Source organism: Vulpes lagopus, chromosome 9, assembly GCF_018345385.1.
Source record: "Vulpes lagopus strain Blue_001 chromosome 9, ASM1834538v1, whole genome shotgun sequence".
NCBI classification, from domain to species: Eukaryota; Metazoa; Chordata; class Mammalia; order Carnivora; family Canidae; genus Vulpes; species Vulpes lagopus.
The window spans coordinates 25,552,130-25,571,621 of NC_054832.1; the positions used below are offsets into that span (position 1 = coordinate 25,552,130).

The 19,492-nt window shown below is 34.2% G+C and overlaps 1 protein-coding gene across 3 annotated transcripts in view; it reads left to right on the top strand.

Annotated features, from left to right (window-relative positions):
* The window catches only part of CSMD3 (CUB and Sushi multiple domains 3), a 1,188,176-nt gene that overhangs the window by 838,497 nt on the left and 330,187 nt on the right, over nt 1-19,492 (top strand). For all 3 annotated transcript variants that reach the window (XM_041769740.1, XM_041769741.1, XM_041769742.1), the window contains one exon: nt 15,551-15,720. In XM_041769740.1, coding sequence (XP_041625674.1) covers nt 15,551-15,720 — 170 coding nt within the window. The remainder of the gene's footprint in view (nt 1-15,550; nt 15,721-19,492) is intronic.

A 19,492-nucleotide genomic window follows, 5' to 3' on the forward strand; every position in this document is an offset into this window, starting at 1 on the left:
TGCTTAGAAGTTTGAGCTGCTTATGGTGTGTACATGTGGAGGTATGTGGTAGAAGGCAGGACATACAAATCTGGAGCAGGAAACAGAGACCTAAATTGAAGATAATAGCTTTGAGATCATTGGGACTCCTGGGTGGCTGAGTCAGTTAAGCATCTTACTCATGATTTCAGCCCAGGTCACGATCTCATGGGTTGTGGGATGGAGCCCCCTGTTGGGCTCCGACCTCAGTGGAGTCTGCTTGAAATTCTCTCTCTGTTTCCCCTGCTCCCCTCTCTCAAATAAATAAATAAATCTTTAAAAAAAAAATTAAGGAGGGGACTGGTTGTGATGAGCACTGGGTATCATATGTAAGTAATGAACCATTCCTGAAACTAATATTATACCGTATGTTAACTGGAATGTAAATAAAAAATTGGAGAAAGAAAAAGAAAAGAGAAGTTATATGAAGTCATCTCATTTTATGCAAGGGTTATATTCCCAAAGACATCACATTTCAAATTCTCTTAAATAATGTATGCATTTCCTACAGTACTTAATTAAAAGAGGAGGGGAAAGCATTATTAAAATTCATAAAATTAGAATAATAAGGGTCTTCTCTTGCTTTAATGCTGTTTTTAAAAATGTTTCAGCATTATTCATAATATTTTGTAAACTGCTTTCCCTTAAATTAACAGTAAAGTCTATCATGGGAGTTCACCAGTTTCATTGTGTTTTATCACATCTAACTTTCTTCTAAAGTGTTTGCTTTTTTGTTTATTTGTTTTTTGTAAGATTTTTTAAGTTATTTATTCATGAGAAACAGAGAAAGAGACAGAGGGAGAAGCAGGCTCCGTGCCAGGAGTCCAATGTGGGACTGGAACTCCAGGATCTCACCCTTGGTGGAAGGCAGGAGTTCAACCGCTAAGCCACCCAGGTGTCCCTTGTTTGTTTTTTGATGTTAGCATCACCACCACTTTATGAGTGTTTGGATGCTTGGAAGAGATTTTTATGAGACAATAATATGTAATTAGAATTACAGCGACTATTAAAATAATAGCAAAGCAATGGTGAGCACCTTTGATTTACCAGACTGTTTCCAACACAGAGTCTGAGTAATCATTTAGGAATATACATCCTAGGATCTGTATACAGTTTTGCCTTTGATAGTCCATTCATCAGAACCCAAGAAGAGTGGAGGAGGGGAGAGCAGAACATCATGCAGTGGAGTGGAAGGAGGAAAAGGAAAACTGAGATCATGTGAAGGCAGAAAGATAAGTGAGTAGAGGAGATCACAGAGTACTTTTTGGGCCATTACAGCAACTATGGTTTTACTCAGAATGATGTGGAGAGCCATAAAAGGGTCTGAACAGGGGCACCTGGGTGAGAATCTGGCTTGGCTCAGGTTGTGATCCTGGGGTCCTGAGATCAAGTCCTGGATTGGGGTCACCGCAAGGAGCCTGCTTCTCCCTCTGCGTATGTCTCTGCCTCTCTCCGTGTCTCTCATGAATAAATAAATAAAAATATTTTAAAAGGGGGGGGATCTGAACAAAGTATTGTCAAAGGGGCACAGGGATCTTTGGAAATCCCTATTATGAATGATGTCACCGTCATTCAGGCTCTGAGTTGGGAATAAACTCAAGGGAGGAGAGTGGAAGGGGAAAGAGTGGTGACTTTGCTACCACAGTAATTGCACTGCAGTCACACTGGTTAAATTGCTGCTTCCCCAAATTCCAACCTCATCTCCACCTGGATTTGCTATTCCCTCTACCCACAATGCTTTTCCTTTTATTTTATTATTATTTTTTTTTATTTACTTATGATAGTCACAGAGAGAGAGAGAGAGAGAGAGAGGCAGAGACATAGAGGTTCGAGAAGCAGGCTCCACGCACCGGGAGCCCAACATGGGATTCGATCCCGGGTCTCCGGGATCGTGCCCCGGGCCAAAGGCAGGCGCTAAACCGCTGCGCCACCCAGGGATCCCTGCTTTTCCTTTTATAATGACATACTTGTTCTTTTACTTCCTGCAAATCTCTGCCCAAAGGTGATTTCTCAAAGAATACCCTCAGTGAATACCCTTCCTACCCCCTGTCTTTTCTAACTTGCTTTTTTTTTCTTCTTAGAACTTATGGGCATCTTATCTATTGTTTAACTTATTTATCTATCTTTACTTGTTTGTTGTCTGTCTCCTATTATAGAAATAGATGCTTCATGAAAATAAGGATTTCCATCTCTTTCCCTATGTCTCTCTTTTGTGTGTGTGTGAGTGTGTGACTGAACCTCTAGTAAAAATAAGAGTGTCTAGTAAACACTCTTGAAGATAGATACTAGACAGTAGATACTAGACACTCAATAAATATTTGCAAGATGAATGAAGAAATGCACTGTAATCATGCCATAGTATTTCTCAGGCAAAGCACAGTGTCCCAAAGAAAAGCAGATGTTTCCAGTTAAAGCAAAGGGGAAGGCCATGGGACATCAGAATAAACATGGTTTATAACCTATTTGGTCTACAGCTTTGAATCTATGAGATTCTTTTTATTTTTAATTGAATAATTTACATAAATCAAAGTTAGTTATATAAAGTTAGTATTTATTATGATCTGAATTATTAAGATATTTCAAATTTGTGTAACTCAAATTTACATAAAATGAAACTCCACACAGATGACTTACTACAAAATTTTCTTCTCTTAATTTTTGCTTTATAGAGTACTTTTTTCCATAAAAGAATGTAATAAGCAAACAAACTAACAAAAAGAAATAGTAACAGTAGCAAATAAAACAGAAGCAAGGAAAGAAAAACAAAGCATAGCAAACATTGATAGAAGAAAAAGAAAAAGACATTTTCAGGTGACAATATGCTAGAAAAACACTCAAGCCCTGTGTATGGAGACATTTTTCATGCAGTCAGTTTTAGAAGACACGGACGTAACTTTACAGATTAAAATTTGTAATCTGTTTATAATTGGTGCTGTCTAAAATTATACACCACAGGACCATAATATATTTGCCCCCTCTTTCATAATTTTTTCCAAAGAACTACTGATTCCCTACTCTTTTTTCATAGTCTTGCTACGGAGGAGACAGAGGTATGAGCCCCCATTCTCTGGCCCTAGGATTTATAATCTCCTGGCATGTTGCTCTAGACTGTAACCTATGCCCTAAAATTTTATGATTTATTAGTTACCTCCCATTAGGATACAAGACCGAGAATGTACAGTTTCTAGATAGGATAAAAGATCTCTAAGGAATCTCCAACCCACCCACTGCCTAAGAAAATGGTGTAGTAAAGACCAGGGAAGTGGAATAGTTTCTTATTCGCATTCATGCAAGCATTAGTTTACATAAATAAAAATTAATGTGTTTCTATATCTGTTATAGCTGATTGATACTGCCTCTTGAGAACATGAGGAATATAAAGAGATGAGATATTTCTTAGGAAAAGCAAAAGTATTGTACAGTGTTTCAGCAGATTGTGCTTCATGCCTTCAAGACCTGATTAAGTTTCATTTTCTCTATGGGCTTTGCTCAACTTTTACAGGCAAAATTGGTTATTCCATTCACAGTACTCCCACCAAACTTGTTTATGTTTGTTTTTATAGCACTTAGCACATTGCATAGCAATTTATCATTTAATCTATCTGTTTATCTCACTCCTCTCAACTCCCAGAGTGGCTGTTATGTACTAGAATTTCTATCCTTCTATCAGATGTTTAAAATGTAGCATTTGAATTCAAGGTGCTATATTTCAGATGGTTAGATTTCTGTCACTTGAGGGAAATTTGAATTTCTTATGTTTTATGTCGACAAATTATCTATTCTGTATGCAATCTTATTGTCCAATAGACACAAAAAGACACATTTGAATTTTATTTCATTGTCTATAATCTGTAATGGGAGTATGAAATGACTCAACATGTGTTGTTGTCAGCAACAAATACCACGCTAGTACCAATGATTCATATCTACTTTAAATGGAAAAGCCATTTCCAAAACCAATAGTCTGTTAACGATCATGCCTTGAAACAAAACATAAGGTAGTAATGTCAATACACAGCGATCTTGCTTTTGATTCTTTAAATTATTTTTAAATTTCTGGATGTGTATGTGTGTGAGGTGGGGGGAGGTGTGTGATCCTATGTGCCCATCCAAAATTAGACTACTCTTTTCTGAAGACACTTTTGTCTCTTTTTACTAATAATACAAAGAAGACGGTAACTGACTCGTAAATTAAAGTGGTAAAACTCAGGATGATTCATTTCCTTGGATTAATTTGGTACATTCCATAGAAGGTAAATACTCCCCATGTTTCCTATGCTTAGAAAAGTATTAAACATCCAGAAGGTATACCTGCTGGCATATGTATAGACTAAAATTAAGACTCTAGCTCTTGATTTACAGATGTAAAATCAAGAATTATCTGGATTAGGAGTGGCATTTGTCAGTCATTCTATCTCCACAAAACCTTAGAAGTTGAGCAAAAATTTCTTATTTTGGAAAGTTATTTAGAAATTACCAAATTTTTAGCATATTAATTTTTGCTTCTTTTGATATATTCAATTTGCAAAAACATTTCAATACAGAATAAATAATTTGATATCTTAAAAACTCATCTAAAAATGCCACATATTCCAGGAAAGGGATATAGCTTGAATTACAGTATGTGAATATAATTATTGAGTGTTTATCAGGGTTCATTTTAATGCAATTTGAAGAAGAAAGCACGAGGCTTCTTACTGAATTTGACATCCTAACACTTCACACACTGGTTAAGAAAAGTCCACCATGGCAGGCTCAGTAGCCTCTGACTTCTACATTCATCCACCTCCAGAATAAGCTATGAGCTGAGAATCAGATGATGCTCCTCCACTGATGAGGTGGCAGTCAGTCCCAGGACTTCCCTCATTAGTTTTTGTGGGCTTTTGAGAGACTTGGGAGGTAATGTTTTATGACTTCAGTGGAACTGGAAAATCACTAGTCAAAATAATCTTAGGCCAGCTATTTATCGGTTAATCAGATCATATTCTAAAGTTGTTCATTGCTACCAGCAAGAAGGGAAGAATTGGAGAAATGAGCAACAACTTGGATTTCAAAGAGCTAAGTAAGAAAGCCTCACCCTGACCACTACCATTTCACACTTGATGATAGGAATCAGGGAAAGATCAGAGATTTGAGATAATATATGTTATGAAGAGGACAGGGAGTCTAAGAGATCAAAACATCCTTTAATTTTTGCTGAGGCTCTTTTACAGTGTTTAAGTGTGAGGAACACAACCGTGCCTCTGCTCACAAAGGCCTTAACTTAGCATTTAGGGCAAGATGAACAGATCATGCCAGAAATTCTTTACAAAAATGCCAAGCTTAATTATGATTATATTTGTGGAGATGAGCCTTGGAAACCACTCTTAAGGATTTCTGGACTTGTCAAATACTAAAATAAATTTTTATTTTATGTATACAATGAAATGTGAATCAATAATCCTGCTTAAATGACTACATTTGTTTAATGTACATTTCATTTCCCATTAAAGGACGTGTGTTTTTTTAACCATACCTCAATTTAGCCACCATACTCCTAAAACATTCATTATATTATACACTCCTTCTTTAAATGTGCTATTTTGTATACTTTACAAAGTTTGCTTACTATAATATTTGATTTATTTAAATAGGTATGAGGGAGCTTTCAGTATTATGGAATCACCTTCATATTTAAGAGACCATGTGTGCCTTATTTGTTTTCTTAACCTTCCATTAAAAAATATTGGACAGTGCTCACAATACAGGAAAATGTACAAAGACGTTATCTGCTCCCCTTTCCAACTCCTCTTCTTTCAGTTTCAGTAGATAACTTTATTAAGCTTACACTTAATCTGAGACTATTTAGATGAAAGATACTGCATTTTAACCTCTGGATGGGAAATGTGTTTTGAATATCTCTGATACCTATGGTTAAAGATTAAATTTAATATTAAGTATTTAATCAACACATTGCAGAGAGCAAATTCCCAAGGCTGTTATGAAGGTGAAGATTTATTTTTATACATACATACCTGTTGGGCTAAGTAAAATTAAAACTTACTCCTGCCTTTCCTTTCTTCCTCCCTCACCTTCAGGAAAATTAATAATATTCTTCAGTGAAATTATCTTTCTCCCCTAAATCTTCCCTTCCCCTTCTCAGTCCATCAGAATTCCATCCACCCTGGAAAGTGCAACCAAAATGCTACCTTCTTGATGAAGCATTGTCTGGCTTTTCCACAAGAAGGGTTTTTTCTCTTCTTTAAAGTTGTAAATACCATCAGTTCTTTATGCTTTATAGCATAGCTTTATGCAGTTCCTGCCTTGATTTGTAGTTTGTATCTTATTCTTCTTTCAGTGGAAATATCAACTAGTAGTTGAGAGTTTAGGGTCTGGAGAGAAACATTTGAGTTTGAATCTTCACAAATTTTGTGATCTTGGGTAGTTTTATTCAGTCACTCCTATCTTCAAATTTCTCGTTAGAAACATGGGCTTACTTCACTGAAAACTGTAAAGAAGGCACTTAGTATAGGAAGCATTAACCATTGTCAATAGCATTGACAATGCTATTAACCATTGTCGTTGCTTGTATCCCCTTCATATATAAAGCTTTGCATATAATATATGAGTAGTTAAACTCTATTAGATGAATTATATTTTGTTCTATTTTCTATAAACACTATTGTGTTTATGCTGACAATTTCCTTGAATCCATAACTTCCCTATTCCTTCATGAAAGCATCTTCTTTGAGTGTCCTTTTGCCTCTGATTTCTCTGAATGTCCTTTTGCCGTGGGTTCTGGTGTTAGTTTCCTTTTCCTCTCCATTCATGATCTCTGGACGCATCCTTTTGTTTGTGGCTTACATTAGCAATCCCATGACTACAAGCATGTCTAGCTGCTTAGTGGACTTCTTCACATGATATCCCACAGGCATAGAAAATTCATCATGTAAAAATAAGTTCATCAATAGACCCAAAGCCATCCTTCCTCCTATCTTCTTTATCTTTCACTCTCTTTCATTCCCCATTCTCATCTGGTCTCCACGTTCTATAACCTTTACTTTCAATTTCTTCCTCCATCACTTTAATTCAAGCCCATCTTCTGTTTGACGTACTACAGTTAATTTCTGTAGGTGTTTCTGCCTCTAGGAACCCAAGGCTATTATTTTCTCTTGTATCATTCCTCATAGAGCTGCCCTAATGGGTTTATCAAATCTGATCATCTTTTTCTTTTCTTAAAACTCTTCAGTGGATCCCTACTGCCTACATGACGAAGTCTGAGTTTCTTAGAAAGGCACATCAACTACTCATTCTCCTAAGTATATCGATCTGTTTGACTCATTTGTGCTTTAATTCAAGTAATTCTTTCTGGAGTCTTTTTTCACCATTGTTATTACTTTTGGAATTTTTTTTTTTTCCTCAGATCAAGGATAACATATTCCACAAAGTCTTCCCTGACGTATTATCTTACCATTACTTTACAATGGTATTATTTCCTCATTTTTGCCATTCCAGGACATGGCAAACTTGTGTTATGCTACAGATTATACATCAGTGCTGTGCCAGTTTTTGTGTCTGTCTCTCTTCTGACCACATATCACATGAGAAGAACCTTATTCCCAAGGCCTAATGTAGTATATCATAGGTATCACTGTTACAGTTATCTTTAATGAGTAAATAAACTGAGTACAGTAGACTGTACTTGAACTGCTGCTTATAGAAGTAAAGGATGGGCAATGTCAGATTATAGGAAATCCTCCATAGCTTCTGGCAGAAAATTGTTATTTAATTTTTTTAAAAAAGAGTTTTGGGATGCTTATGTAGCTGCATTGGTTAAGCATCTGCCTTCTGCTCAGGTCAGGATCTCAGGGTCCTGGAATGGAGTCCCACTCTGTCAGACTCCCACAGGGAGTCTGCTTATCCTTCTTCCTCTGCCCCTCTCCCCTGTTCATGCAGGCATACTCTCTTTCTCTCAAATAAATAAAATCTTTAAAAAATAAATAAATAAATAAATAAATTTAAAAACTTTTGAACTTATGCTCCTTAATTAAGACTACAATTCATAAAATAATAATTCTGCATGGCAATAATGATTGCCATGATTTTTCATGGAAAAATGAATATAGGAAATGCATTAAAATGAAATTTTAAGAAGAAAAATGACAAATTCCAAATTAAATTCTTCTAGTGAAAATCTGCTTAGAAACTCTTGATTCATAGATAATTTTAACAAGCAGTAGTTTGTTCTTGGACACATAAATACATTGTATTTGGAGAGACTAGAAAAAAGAAAAAAAGAAATCCAATAGAGTGTTACTGTTGTCAAGAATAACAAAGGTAAGGAAACCCAGACTTTATACAAGTAATACTAATGGATTCTCATATTTTCAGTGATGGCATAAGAAGATTAATATACTCTCTACCCTCTAATTTCCACCACTTTATGAGAATCTAAGCTTTATTTAAGTGCTTATTTGAGAAAAAAAATTGACAAAAAAAAAAAAAAGAAAAAACTGTAGAACTAATGTGTTATTTATACTGCCAAGTCATAAAGGCATATTAGGAGAAGTGTTTGGGAATGTATTCAAGCTTATTAACACATCTCATCACATTTCACAGTTTCTTAGATGTCCCTTTCAAAAAATTTACATCTCTAAAATTGGTATGTATGTCACAGTCAATGGCTATCATAGCTCCTTGGCAACGTTTTGCTTTCTTAGAGACACAAAATAATGCTGCCTCTTAAAATAAGTGGTGTCTTAATTTAATGAAATATAGTAGAAATTAGATTTGGGGACATATAGGCTCAATAACTGATTGAAAACTAAAAAAAAAGTAAATTTATATACATGACATAAAATAAATAGCTGATTTGGATTTGACAGTTTGAATGCTTCTGCCCTGTACCTTTTTATATGAAGATAATCATTACCATTATTTTTCCTCTGGTAATAATTAAGCATATGGAAAATAATATTTCTACTTAATGCTATACCCTATTAAGTTAGCATACCATATGTTTAGTTTTGAAATTTTTCAGATTTTTTAATAATCCAAATCAAGTTTTTAACTGCTTTCACAAAACAATTTTAACATAACCTGTGGTGCTATCAAAATAGCATAAAAGAGATTCAATTGCAATGCAAATTCTTAAAAATAACTGCAAACCTCACTGATCATAGACATTTTTCAAATTTCCCAGCCAAATTACTGAAAAGCATTTTACCAGTTTATCTGAAAATATGTGGCTGTATGCACACAATAGATGCTACCAGATTTTCTTACCCTAGTAATGGAGATTAATGATGCATAGGCTGGCTTGTTTTTCAGTAAGTAAGAAAAAAATTGAAATGCAATGGATATCCCTGCTCTAGTGAATTCCTCACTGTAGCAGTGACTCTTATCACCAGATTCCAGTACACATATCTCTCCTACTCCAATCCAAGGAAGGTTACATTTATCAACATATTATTTTCAGCTCAGCAAAGAGTTTCATATGGGTAACTTGCATAGATTTCTTAATCTGTATGTTAAAATAAGAATATTTATATAACCAGGATTTGTTTTTCACAAAATAAAGGTGTTATAACAGATAACATTCGGATTGGAGATTGCACAGAAAATATTTGATAAGAATGATTAAAGGCCTACTTTCCAAAAATATTTTCCTAGTACTCTGTTAAATTATGTAATATTTTATATAATTAATTCTATAATTTAAAGATGATCTCCCAGTTCAAATTAGAGAGAGGAAGTATTACCTCTTAACATTTTAACATTGATTATTTTGCAGGAAAATTGATTTTTTTAACATTGATTTTTATTATTAACAAACTTAGGCTTTAGAAGTTAATGACAGTTACCAAAAAGATAAAATTTATTCTCGACCAAAGCATGAAGGAAGCAAGATGCTGGGCTTGTGTTATGGTAGGAAAAAGTGTATTTACCATACTTTTAGAAAAAAAAAATGCAACCCTTGAACCATGAAGCAATAGTTTTCTGACCCAAAATCTCAAATATTTTATGAACAAGTCTCATTCAATCTACTCCTGTATTCTTCATCTTCTGCAACTTTCTAAGCCTTAAAAAACAAAAGTATTCCCCCCAACACAAGAACAAGCAGTTCATGTCTAGTGACATCCCCTTTCCTACGCGTCTAAGAAAAACATTTTTTCCCTATCATAACAGATAAACAACAAAAGAAACTCTTATCCTGAGGGACCTCCCTCTAGCTCAAACTTGTACAAATAAAACCTCTCCCATATCAGATCTTTCAATTCCCAGAATCTGTCAAAATCCCTCACCCCCATAATATTTTCAGAAATATTTCTTCTGTTTGAAATATTCTTTCCCTCAACCTATCTTCTCCTGTTGCCTTTAATTGACTTATTTCGATCCTTTAGAGAAATCTTGACTTTATTCGGAACAAGTCAGGGCTCCCAATTATGTCTTGCCACATATAATATGCTTATTTTAATGATTATGCAGTAGCCATCTGTCTTTTCTGTCATAAAGTAAGTTCTATGAGGGTTTCAAAACTGTACCTCACATGCCTGGTACATACTAAGGATTTGATAAATATCTGTTAATTAAATCAATTTGAGTTTTTCCAAATCGGAGCATACTATTACCTGTCTCTAGTCACTTTAAATATCTTAGTACACAGGGACACCTGGGTGGCTCAGTGGTTGGGCACCTGTCTTCTGCTCAGGTCGTGATCCCAGAATCCGGGATCAAGTCCCACATCAGGCTCCCTGTGAGGAGTCTTCTGCCTATTTCTCTGCCTCTCTCTCCCAGTCTATAGCTCTCATGAATAAATAAATAAATATCTTAGTATACATTCTCTACCAAGTTACCCAGTTTAGCAAAAACATTAATAGTTTATATTAAAGTGATTCTGTAGCTTGATTTTTATTAAGATAAATGTTTCTCCTGTGTATGTTATATGATATATGCAATTTGTTACAGCACCTGCCTGAAAACCCTGGCATTGCCCTGATGTAGTGAGTCACAAATTTGTATTTGGTCAGTGACAGCTGCATACTCTTCATAAATGTCACTATGGCTGGGCGATGATGACAGCTTTTCAACTCACTTGGATTTCTAGGACTTCCTTTACTCAAACTACTCTTTCCCTTGTAGAGGATGTTTCTTTATATAACCTTATCTTGCCAGAATCAACTAACCATTTTTCTTCTCTCTTAGAGCTAGCTGTTCTGCTGCTATTTTTCCCCCCTCAGGTGATTTTAACATATCTTAAGAACGTTCAATCACAGTTTGTCAATACTTATATATCTTCTCATTTTTAGTATGCTTTGTGAAAACTTGCTGTGATACTGATGCCATATACAATGGAAATGTAGTTACCGTACTTTTTTCTGGACATTCATGAACATAATAGCCATGACTGTTATTTGTGAGAATTATTCCTGATACTTCAATGTGATATTATTTCATTTATTTCATAAACCATCACAGCCACCTGATGCTGGGAAGATCCATAACAGTATAATTCCATAGCAAGTCAATTGCTTCTTTGGGCCCTGAAATCGCATCCACTGGAAGTAGAGGTGCTGCTTACATGTGGAGAAAATAACAGCACCTATAAAGGCTGAGTATGAGACCCTGGCAAGGGGCCAGTACCTCAGGATAGCTGAACTGGAAAGAATGGTAGGGAATAGCTAGAAAGGTAAACTGGATTCACAGCATAAATGGCCTGTATCACATTCTATGGACTTTGACTTGCTGATGGTGAGTATATTTGAGGCACAAAGTACAAGATCAAATTTGCATTTGGAAAATATCATTGTGTCAGCTTATTACACAACAAGATAGGAATATGTTCATTTCTAGACTTGGGCATATGGTCAAACTGTGCAAAGTTTGTTGTTAATTTCAACATTAGATCCCACTCAATTCCAGTTGGCAAGCAAGAGCTCTGTAGCTGAAGTACCGGAAGAGACCTTGTACAGGGCAAATGTTGTTCCTACATTGAGTCTCATAAACCAGTTTGGGGTATATTTGAAATTCAAAGATAAAATCAAAGATGAGATTACATGTTCAAATAATGTTTTTATTAATCACCTAGCTTCTGGAGTTATTATCATGGTGAAATGTGTTTCTCCTTAACTTAATCCTGTTTATCCTTTAAGAGTCTTATTGAAAAAAAATAGATTTGTTCATTTTCCTATATGTGTAAGTGGACCATTCTGAATTGAGTCTCATTTTTTACATTTCAAGATCTTCCCTTAAAATGAGACATTCTGAACATTAATAATTATTTCTTATAATTTTTAAGTGGGGTGAATATGTTCTGACCTCCAGGACATACCCCAGACCATAGAAAATAATTCTTAGTTTTTAATGGAATAGTGTGTGCAACTGCTAAAGAATAAAGAAAAAAAAATGACCTTGCATACAAGTTTATCTAGCATAGCTTCAATCTGCACCTGTTGTGTGGCATAATTATTAATATTACCCCCTGTCACACTAAAGAAACATTTTGATCTGAAAGAGAAATTGTATTTTTTTTTAATTTTATTTTAACACCATGGGCAATGGCAGGTGTAAATCCCAATGTAAATCCCAGCTCTGATACACACTGTTTGAATTTAGCAAGAAAGCTCACTTTGGAGTCTTCATCTATAAAATTAGAGACAGTACGTTTTACTTTGCAGAGTTGTGAGGGAAAATATGCAGAATTGGCTTCATGTGTGTGACAGGGATCTATGCTAAGATGGGCCCTAGGCTTGTGTTAATGCTTTATTGAAATGCTCAGTACATTTTCAACAAGGGGCAGTGTGCTTTCATTTTACTCCAGGCCCCATAATTTATGCTTAGTCATGATTAAATGCAAAAGGTACTAACCTAATCCAAATGTTCTTCCTTAAGACTTCCATTCTGGTTTAAACCCTGATTTTATTTCAGCAACTAGAAAATCATTTATAGCCATTTAAGCCAACTGAAATACTAAAATGCAACAGAAGCAGGTTATTTTTCCTATAAAAGCAAATCTCCATTAAATAATACAATAAAAAACAAACAAACAAATAAATAAATAAAATAATACAATATAGACCCAACAATATTTATGGGAGAAAGCACTTACCTTCTATTCAAATTTTAAGAACTTAGCAATAAATTATTAGTGTTATTTTCCAGGGTAATGAAGTAATTTATTGCTTTGCTTGGGAGGGCTAGTTTTTGTTTGGTTCAGTTCATACAAATTACTAAAATAATTTTAATATTATAAGTGATTCCCCAAATTATGAAGAGTCCTCTGGCTTTTTACATACATAAATGTCTTTGTGCACCTGGATAGTCACACTGGGGACAATGTAAGTATCCTAAAACTCTTTTTCTGTATGTGGAGCAGAATGCTATCCTTAGTATTTACACCTAAATATTCATAATGACAGCTTTAATTTTTGAGCTTTATTGTATGTCAGCACTGAGCTAAATGTTCAACATGTATATTCTGCATATATTATCAATTCATGCATACAAACGAAGCAACTCTTTGAGGTGGGTATTATTATTTTCACAGTGATAATGGCACTATTCAAGCTTAGAGAGAATTAATAGCTTGCCGAAGCCATATATAGGTAGAATATAGAACTTAATTCTGAAAACTAAATCTCTGAAAAGCCTGAGCTCTTCATCAGGGCATTGGTATTTCATAAGCTGGCATCAAAGAATGTATTCTCAGAACTCCATGATTCTATATCAGTTGAAGCTGGGTGTATTCTCTAATAATAACCTAACTGATAAAAAATACACGTGTATTCTGCGTCATCCAGGTGGTCTGATAATTTGTCTTTATTCCTTGCGAGTATACCTAGATTTAAATAAACTAGTAAGAAGGAAGTGAGTCAGATTTAAAATATAAATTATTCTCTGGCACTAAGTGAAGGCCATGTGGCATCATACTGGACCACACTGATGAAAGTTTCTCAGCAGTATAAAGAGGGATAAGATGAGAGAGAATTAAATCATTACATAGTCTCGTGCACTTAAAGGCATAGCAAACTCCAAATGCCTGTATGCTAGCAGCTGGCTCCTTCTCCACACTGCCAAGGGCAATTTAATTTCAGGAAAATGAAATCTTGTGTCACATTAGATACATGTTGCTATTTTAGATTTTACTGTTTTAGTCTTACATTTTAAAACATGTTTTGGTATTATAATTGTGTACAGCTAAGAGCACAGGGACTTATTTTATGTTTGCACATGGTTATGTTACATTAAAATGAAAACAATTTAAATCAATATTGGGAGTTTTTGAGGTTTTTTTTTTTCTTCTACTTTAAAAGGAACTTAGTGGAACTTAATTGTGTGGCAGTTGTTTATGTGACTGGTTGATTGTTAGCAACACATCATTGGTTTTTATTATTATTTCACACTATGTTGTTATTATCCTGACTGCTTCATTTTGATCATTTTCATTTTCTCATTAGGCTTTCTTCTTTTGCCTTAGTTTTGTTAATGTTTAAGCATTAAACATTGCATTTAAAAGTTAAAAGCAATTCATTATATTTTACCTTGTTATATACCTCCTATGATTATTCTCATGATTATTCTCATGAATAATTATTTTAAAAATCTTATTTCTGGAACATAGTGATTTGCTTTATTTTCTTGATAAGTTAAAACTTTGAAAAATATAACTTCCCTTGGCTTATGGTATGATAATATGAAGCAAGTTATTAGATCTGATAGAAAACTGAACTCGTTGAATTTCTGAGACATAAGGAATATGTTTCGGAATTTATAAAAACTTGTTTGATTTTGTACTATTGCCACAAGCTTTTTAAAGTATAAATTAAAGTTAAATTTGAAAAAAAAATTGAGAAATTCCATCATTAAATTTTTCCTAGATTAATCCAGAGGGTCAACAGTAACCATATACTGATTAAGAGAACCCCTTAGATTACTTTGTTGCTTAAACTGGGAAATGTGATACATTTTCCAAAAGTACCCAGTTTGTTACAATTGCTGGTTAGCAGATTTTACCCATTATATCAGTTTTCAAAGGCAGTGTAGTATTTATTTCTCTTTTGTTCCTGAGGTTCTTGGATCAGGGGAAAACTGACTATTGGGAGGAAGAGGGGTCAAATTCAAGAAAAGATAAAACTAAAAAGATCTAATAAAAATCATTCTAAAATAAAATGGATCACTTTACCTTTCTTTTAGACTTTAAACGATATAAATTATAAATTTAATCAGAAACCTACAAACTAAAAATACATCCTGAAAATCTTGGGCTGCCATCCTTTTCCATCCTATCCTTTCATCTTTGGGGCAAGAGGAAATGACTGAAGCCATTGTATATTTCCATTTATGTACAGATATCCTGTCCATGGACAGTTTTTCCTTCTTCCCATGTATCATTTGAGAGGGAATGAGTCATCTACAACACACAGCCATTCTGTACATTATTTTCCTGTTAGGTTCTAGTTAAAGTAAAATGCATTAACACTTCCATACATTACATTACTTGCAAATGATAATGCTTTCTATTAAACTGTACTTCAATATTCTGTTTTATCTGCAGCTGAATGTGGTGCGTCTGCAACAAATAATGAAGGAATTTTGCTTTCTCCAAATTATCCACTCAACTATGAAAACAACCATGAATGCATTTATAGTATTCAGGTTCAAGCAGGAAAAGGAATCAATATTTCAGCCAGAACATTTCATTTAGCACAAGGAGATGTTCTTAAGGTAGGTGGACTAAGAAATACTTGTATTTTGATCATGTTTAGTCATTCAGTATATATTAGTATATATAAATATGTATATATATATGTATGATCAAACGTAAGTTGATTCTGCCAATCATAGATTTCAATTATAGCCGTTTCCCATTTTCCTATGATCATTTTAATTGAGATAAATGTTTTGTTTACAATGTCCATTTATAATATATTCATTTTTATTTTATGGGACATAAATTTTAATGTTTCAGTAACACCAAAATAACATTTTCAAGCCAAATATCTTCTAATCTCCAAGGAGACATGTATTTAAAATATAATTAATACAGGAATGGTTATTTCTGTAAGAAATATAGTGATGATTTATTTCTGTTTTGGTATACATTAAATAATTTGGTTACCTCTGTTGATAACATGGATTTTTTTTGCATTTATGACTATAAAAATTTTATATTTTATAAATACATAAAATGAATTACTTCATATCTATAAATTATTGAAGAAAAATATATTTTCTTAATAATAAATGTTTAGTGGAGCACCTGGGTGGCACAGCCGGTTAAGCATATGACTCTTGGTTTCAGCTCAGGCCATGATCTCAGGGTCATGAGATCTAACCCCCCATCATCAGACATCATGCTCAGAGTGTGGTCTGCTTGAGATTCTCTCTCTCTTTCCGTCTGCCCCTTCTTCTCACGTTCTCTCGCTCTAAAATCAATAAATCTTTTCAAATATTAAGAAGATTAATAAACATTTGGAGTAGAATTTGTAAACTTATTCTAAAAAGTTGAAATAGGCAAAGGTCCCACTTTTTTAAAAGATACAATTTTAGGAAAATAAATATTTCCATATTGATGATTCATATTTTGCAAAGTGTTTTAGTAAATATAATTTATATGAGTAAGTAGAATAAAAATAAATCCTTCTGTAAACATCAAATTTATATATTTTTAAGATAATTGCATAAATTTCCCTACTCATCAAGATTTCCTTACCTGGTAAGAAATTCAACATAATTCTGTTTTCACAATCTTAAAAAAAAATATGACATCTCAGATTGGCAAGGGTTGAGGACCCTGGCTTAGGAGTGATTTTAAGAGTGTTGGTTATTTTTTTCTCTCGAAAAGAATATAATTTTGATGATAATTGATGGTTCTCTAACAGGAGTGTGTGCTTTGGGGTTTGTATAGATGTGGGAAATTTCCCTAAATGTAAACAATATTATTGTTAATTTAGGACCATTCCTGTTTTTTGCACTTTCCCCCAACAGGCAACAGAAATTCACTTTATAATCTCTTTAACCTACAGTTCATTGTTTGGGTTTTCTTGTTAAAATAAGTTTTATTTGCTAAATTAGAGTCAGCATTAAGATTAATGGGATGCCTAAACATAGAAGTGAACCAATGCTTATTCTTTTCTCAGGCTATGTATGGGGAAAAATATATCAAGATACAGACTAGCTACTAACCTGCATGGCACAACAATAATAAACATATGGTTATCAGTTAATAGTAAAGAAGTGCTTCCCCACACTACCACTATTCTTCCTAAAATATTTCTTTACTCTCTGTGATGCCTGAAAAGTATCTATTACTTTTCCATGCTGAGTGATTTCTATTAATTGGAAAATTCATTTGAGATAGGAGATGATGCCTTTAGAAAAATAGCTGTAGGAGCACCTGAGTGTTTCAGTCAGTTAAGAGTCTGCCTTCTGCTCAGGTCATGATCCTAGAGTCTCAAGTCCGAGCCCACATTGGGCTTCCCACCAGCAGGGAGTCTGCTTCTCCCACTAACCCTTCTCCCTCTCATTCTCTCTCTCTCTCCCTCACTCTCTCTCAAATAAGTAAATAAATAAATAAATAAATAAATAAATAAATAATCTTTTTAAAAATAGAAAAATAGCCCTAATGTGTTCCTCAGAGTGATTTCTGACTAATCACCTGCTTCCTTGGAGTAAAGTAACATTCACTTGTTACCTGTGTTACCCTGAGAATGGTTGAGTGCATGGGATGGTGAGAGACGAAGAAAGGCAGAAAAATTCAATTCAGGGCCCTTTAAAAAATGATTTTTAAGTAAATAAGGATTTTTCTTTCATGAGCAAAATGATGAAAATGTATATCCCCAGCAGTTAAGATATTTGTAACTTTCCCAGAATAAAGACACGTTTCCCAAAGTTGAAAATATTATGTACTAAGTATTACAATAGAAACACCCCCTGTTGCTGATAATCTTCCCTGGGGTTTATTCTGAATTATTATTTCAAAATAACTTCAGCAAGCCACTGTATAGAGACAGTTGGGGATGGACTTTAACCTCTAACTCTATCTTCTTCATGATTTCTCCACCAGTTTAAGATGTAAGATGCTTGTATATTGTCTTATTCTTCCCATTAATCTAATGGACCACTAGTTCAAAAATACCTACTGACACAGGCACAGTTATATACCCCCAAGTAGAGAGATGTGCTCTCCAAAGGACAGAGGATTCATTTTCCAAGACTAGGGAGCCCAGGGTCATTTGCCTCACTGCAAACCATTCCATAAGAGCCCATCCCTATCTCAGCATTTTCCAACATTACACTAGGTGTAATGTTGTCTAGTGCAGTCAGCTCTTCCTCCATTCAGACTAGGAAATAGGTAAAACAAATGTCCACTGTAGGACCCTCTGCCTCTTGACTGAGAGAATTTAAAAGCATTGCTTTTCTTTATAGGGTAGGATTGGCTATGTTCTTTGGAATAACATTATCTTGTAATCTTATGAGTATAAAGGTTTAGAAAAGGCTTTTTTCTAGTTTAATTTACTAAATAGTATCACTGTATTAGATTCTGACTGAAACTAAAACAGCAATAATAAAAGCATGGGTGTGTATTAACTTTATCTACAGCCACACACACACACACACACACACACACACACTTTCTAAGAGCTCACCATCCAGACTGATGCCTGCTCAGTTACCTATCCATTCTTTCTCCCTCTCTCCTCTTTCTATAAACTACTTTATTTTTATACAACCACACTAATAAAGTTGATATCAAATGTAGCTAATCATTTGACTCCACTAGGTAGTTTATTCCTGGCACCGCTACCAGATTTTCTGATTCAGCAGATCTGGGGACAACTTGTTTTATTTGGTCTGTACCTGGAACTGTGGATTTGTATGAAGCTCTCCAGATTCTCTGATAACCACCAGGTTTGGGAATTATGAATATAACTTCCCTTGGTGTTGTTCCTTTCAATGGGCAAGAATACTAAACTTCTAAAACCTCACTCAAAATATGTAATTTAATTAGTTATTTCAATTATAATTTATAGGAGGTATTTATTATATGAACACTAAACAAGGAACAATGAGTAATTGGCCTTGTCAGCCTAATAAGACAAAAGCTGAATAGCAATCAGAAATATTATCTCTGTTTTGTTGTTGTAATGTTTGCTTTTCTTTTCAGAAAAAGATTAAGCACTATGTTTAGATAAGGGAATGTAGCAGGGACAAAATTCAAGGCAATCTTTTGACCACACTCAGTATTGTGTAGTTTAAAGACCTATATCTTATGCAAAATGTAAACAGAATGGATGATAATGGAGAAGAGTCAGTAAAATAACTTAATACTGGTTTTGAGAGTCTGAAAGAAAGAATTAAGAGAATTGTCACATTTATGAGAAACTAGATAGTTGAAGGATTTGATTAATAACACTAATACCATTCTTTTAGCAGTATGATAAAAAAGTTATTAAAATGTTGTTTTTTTAAGAGGTATTATTTTCCAGCATATTTC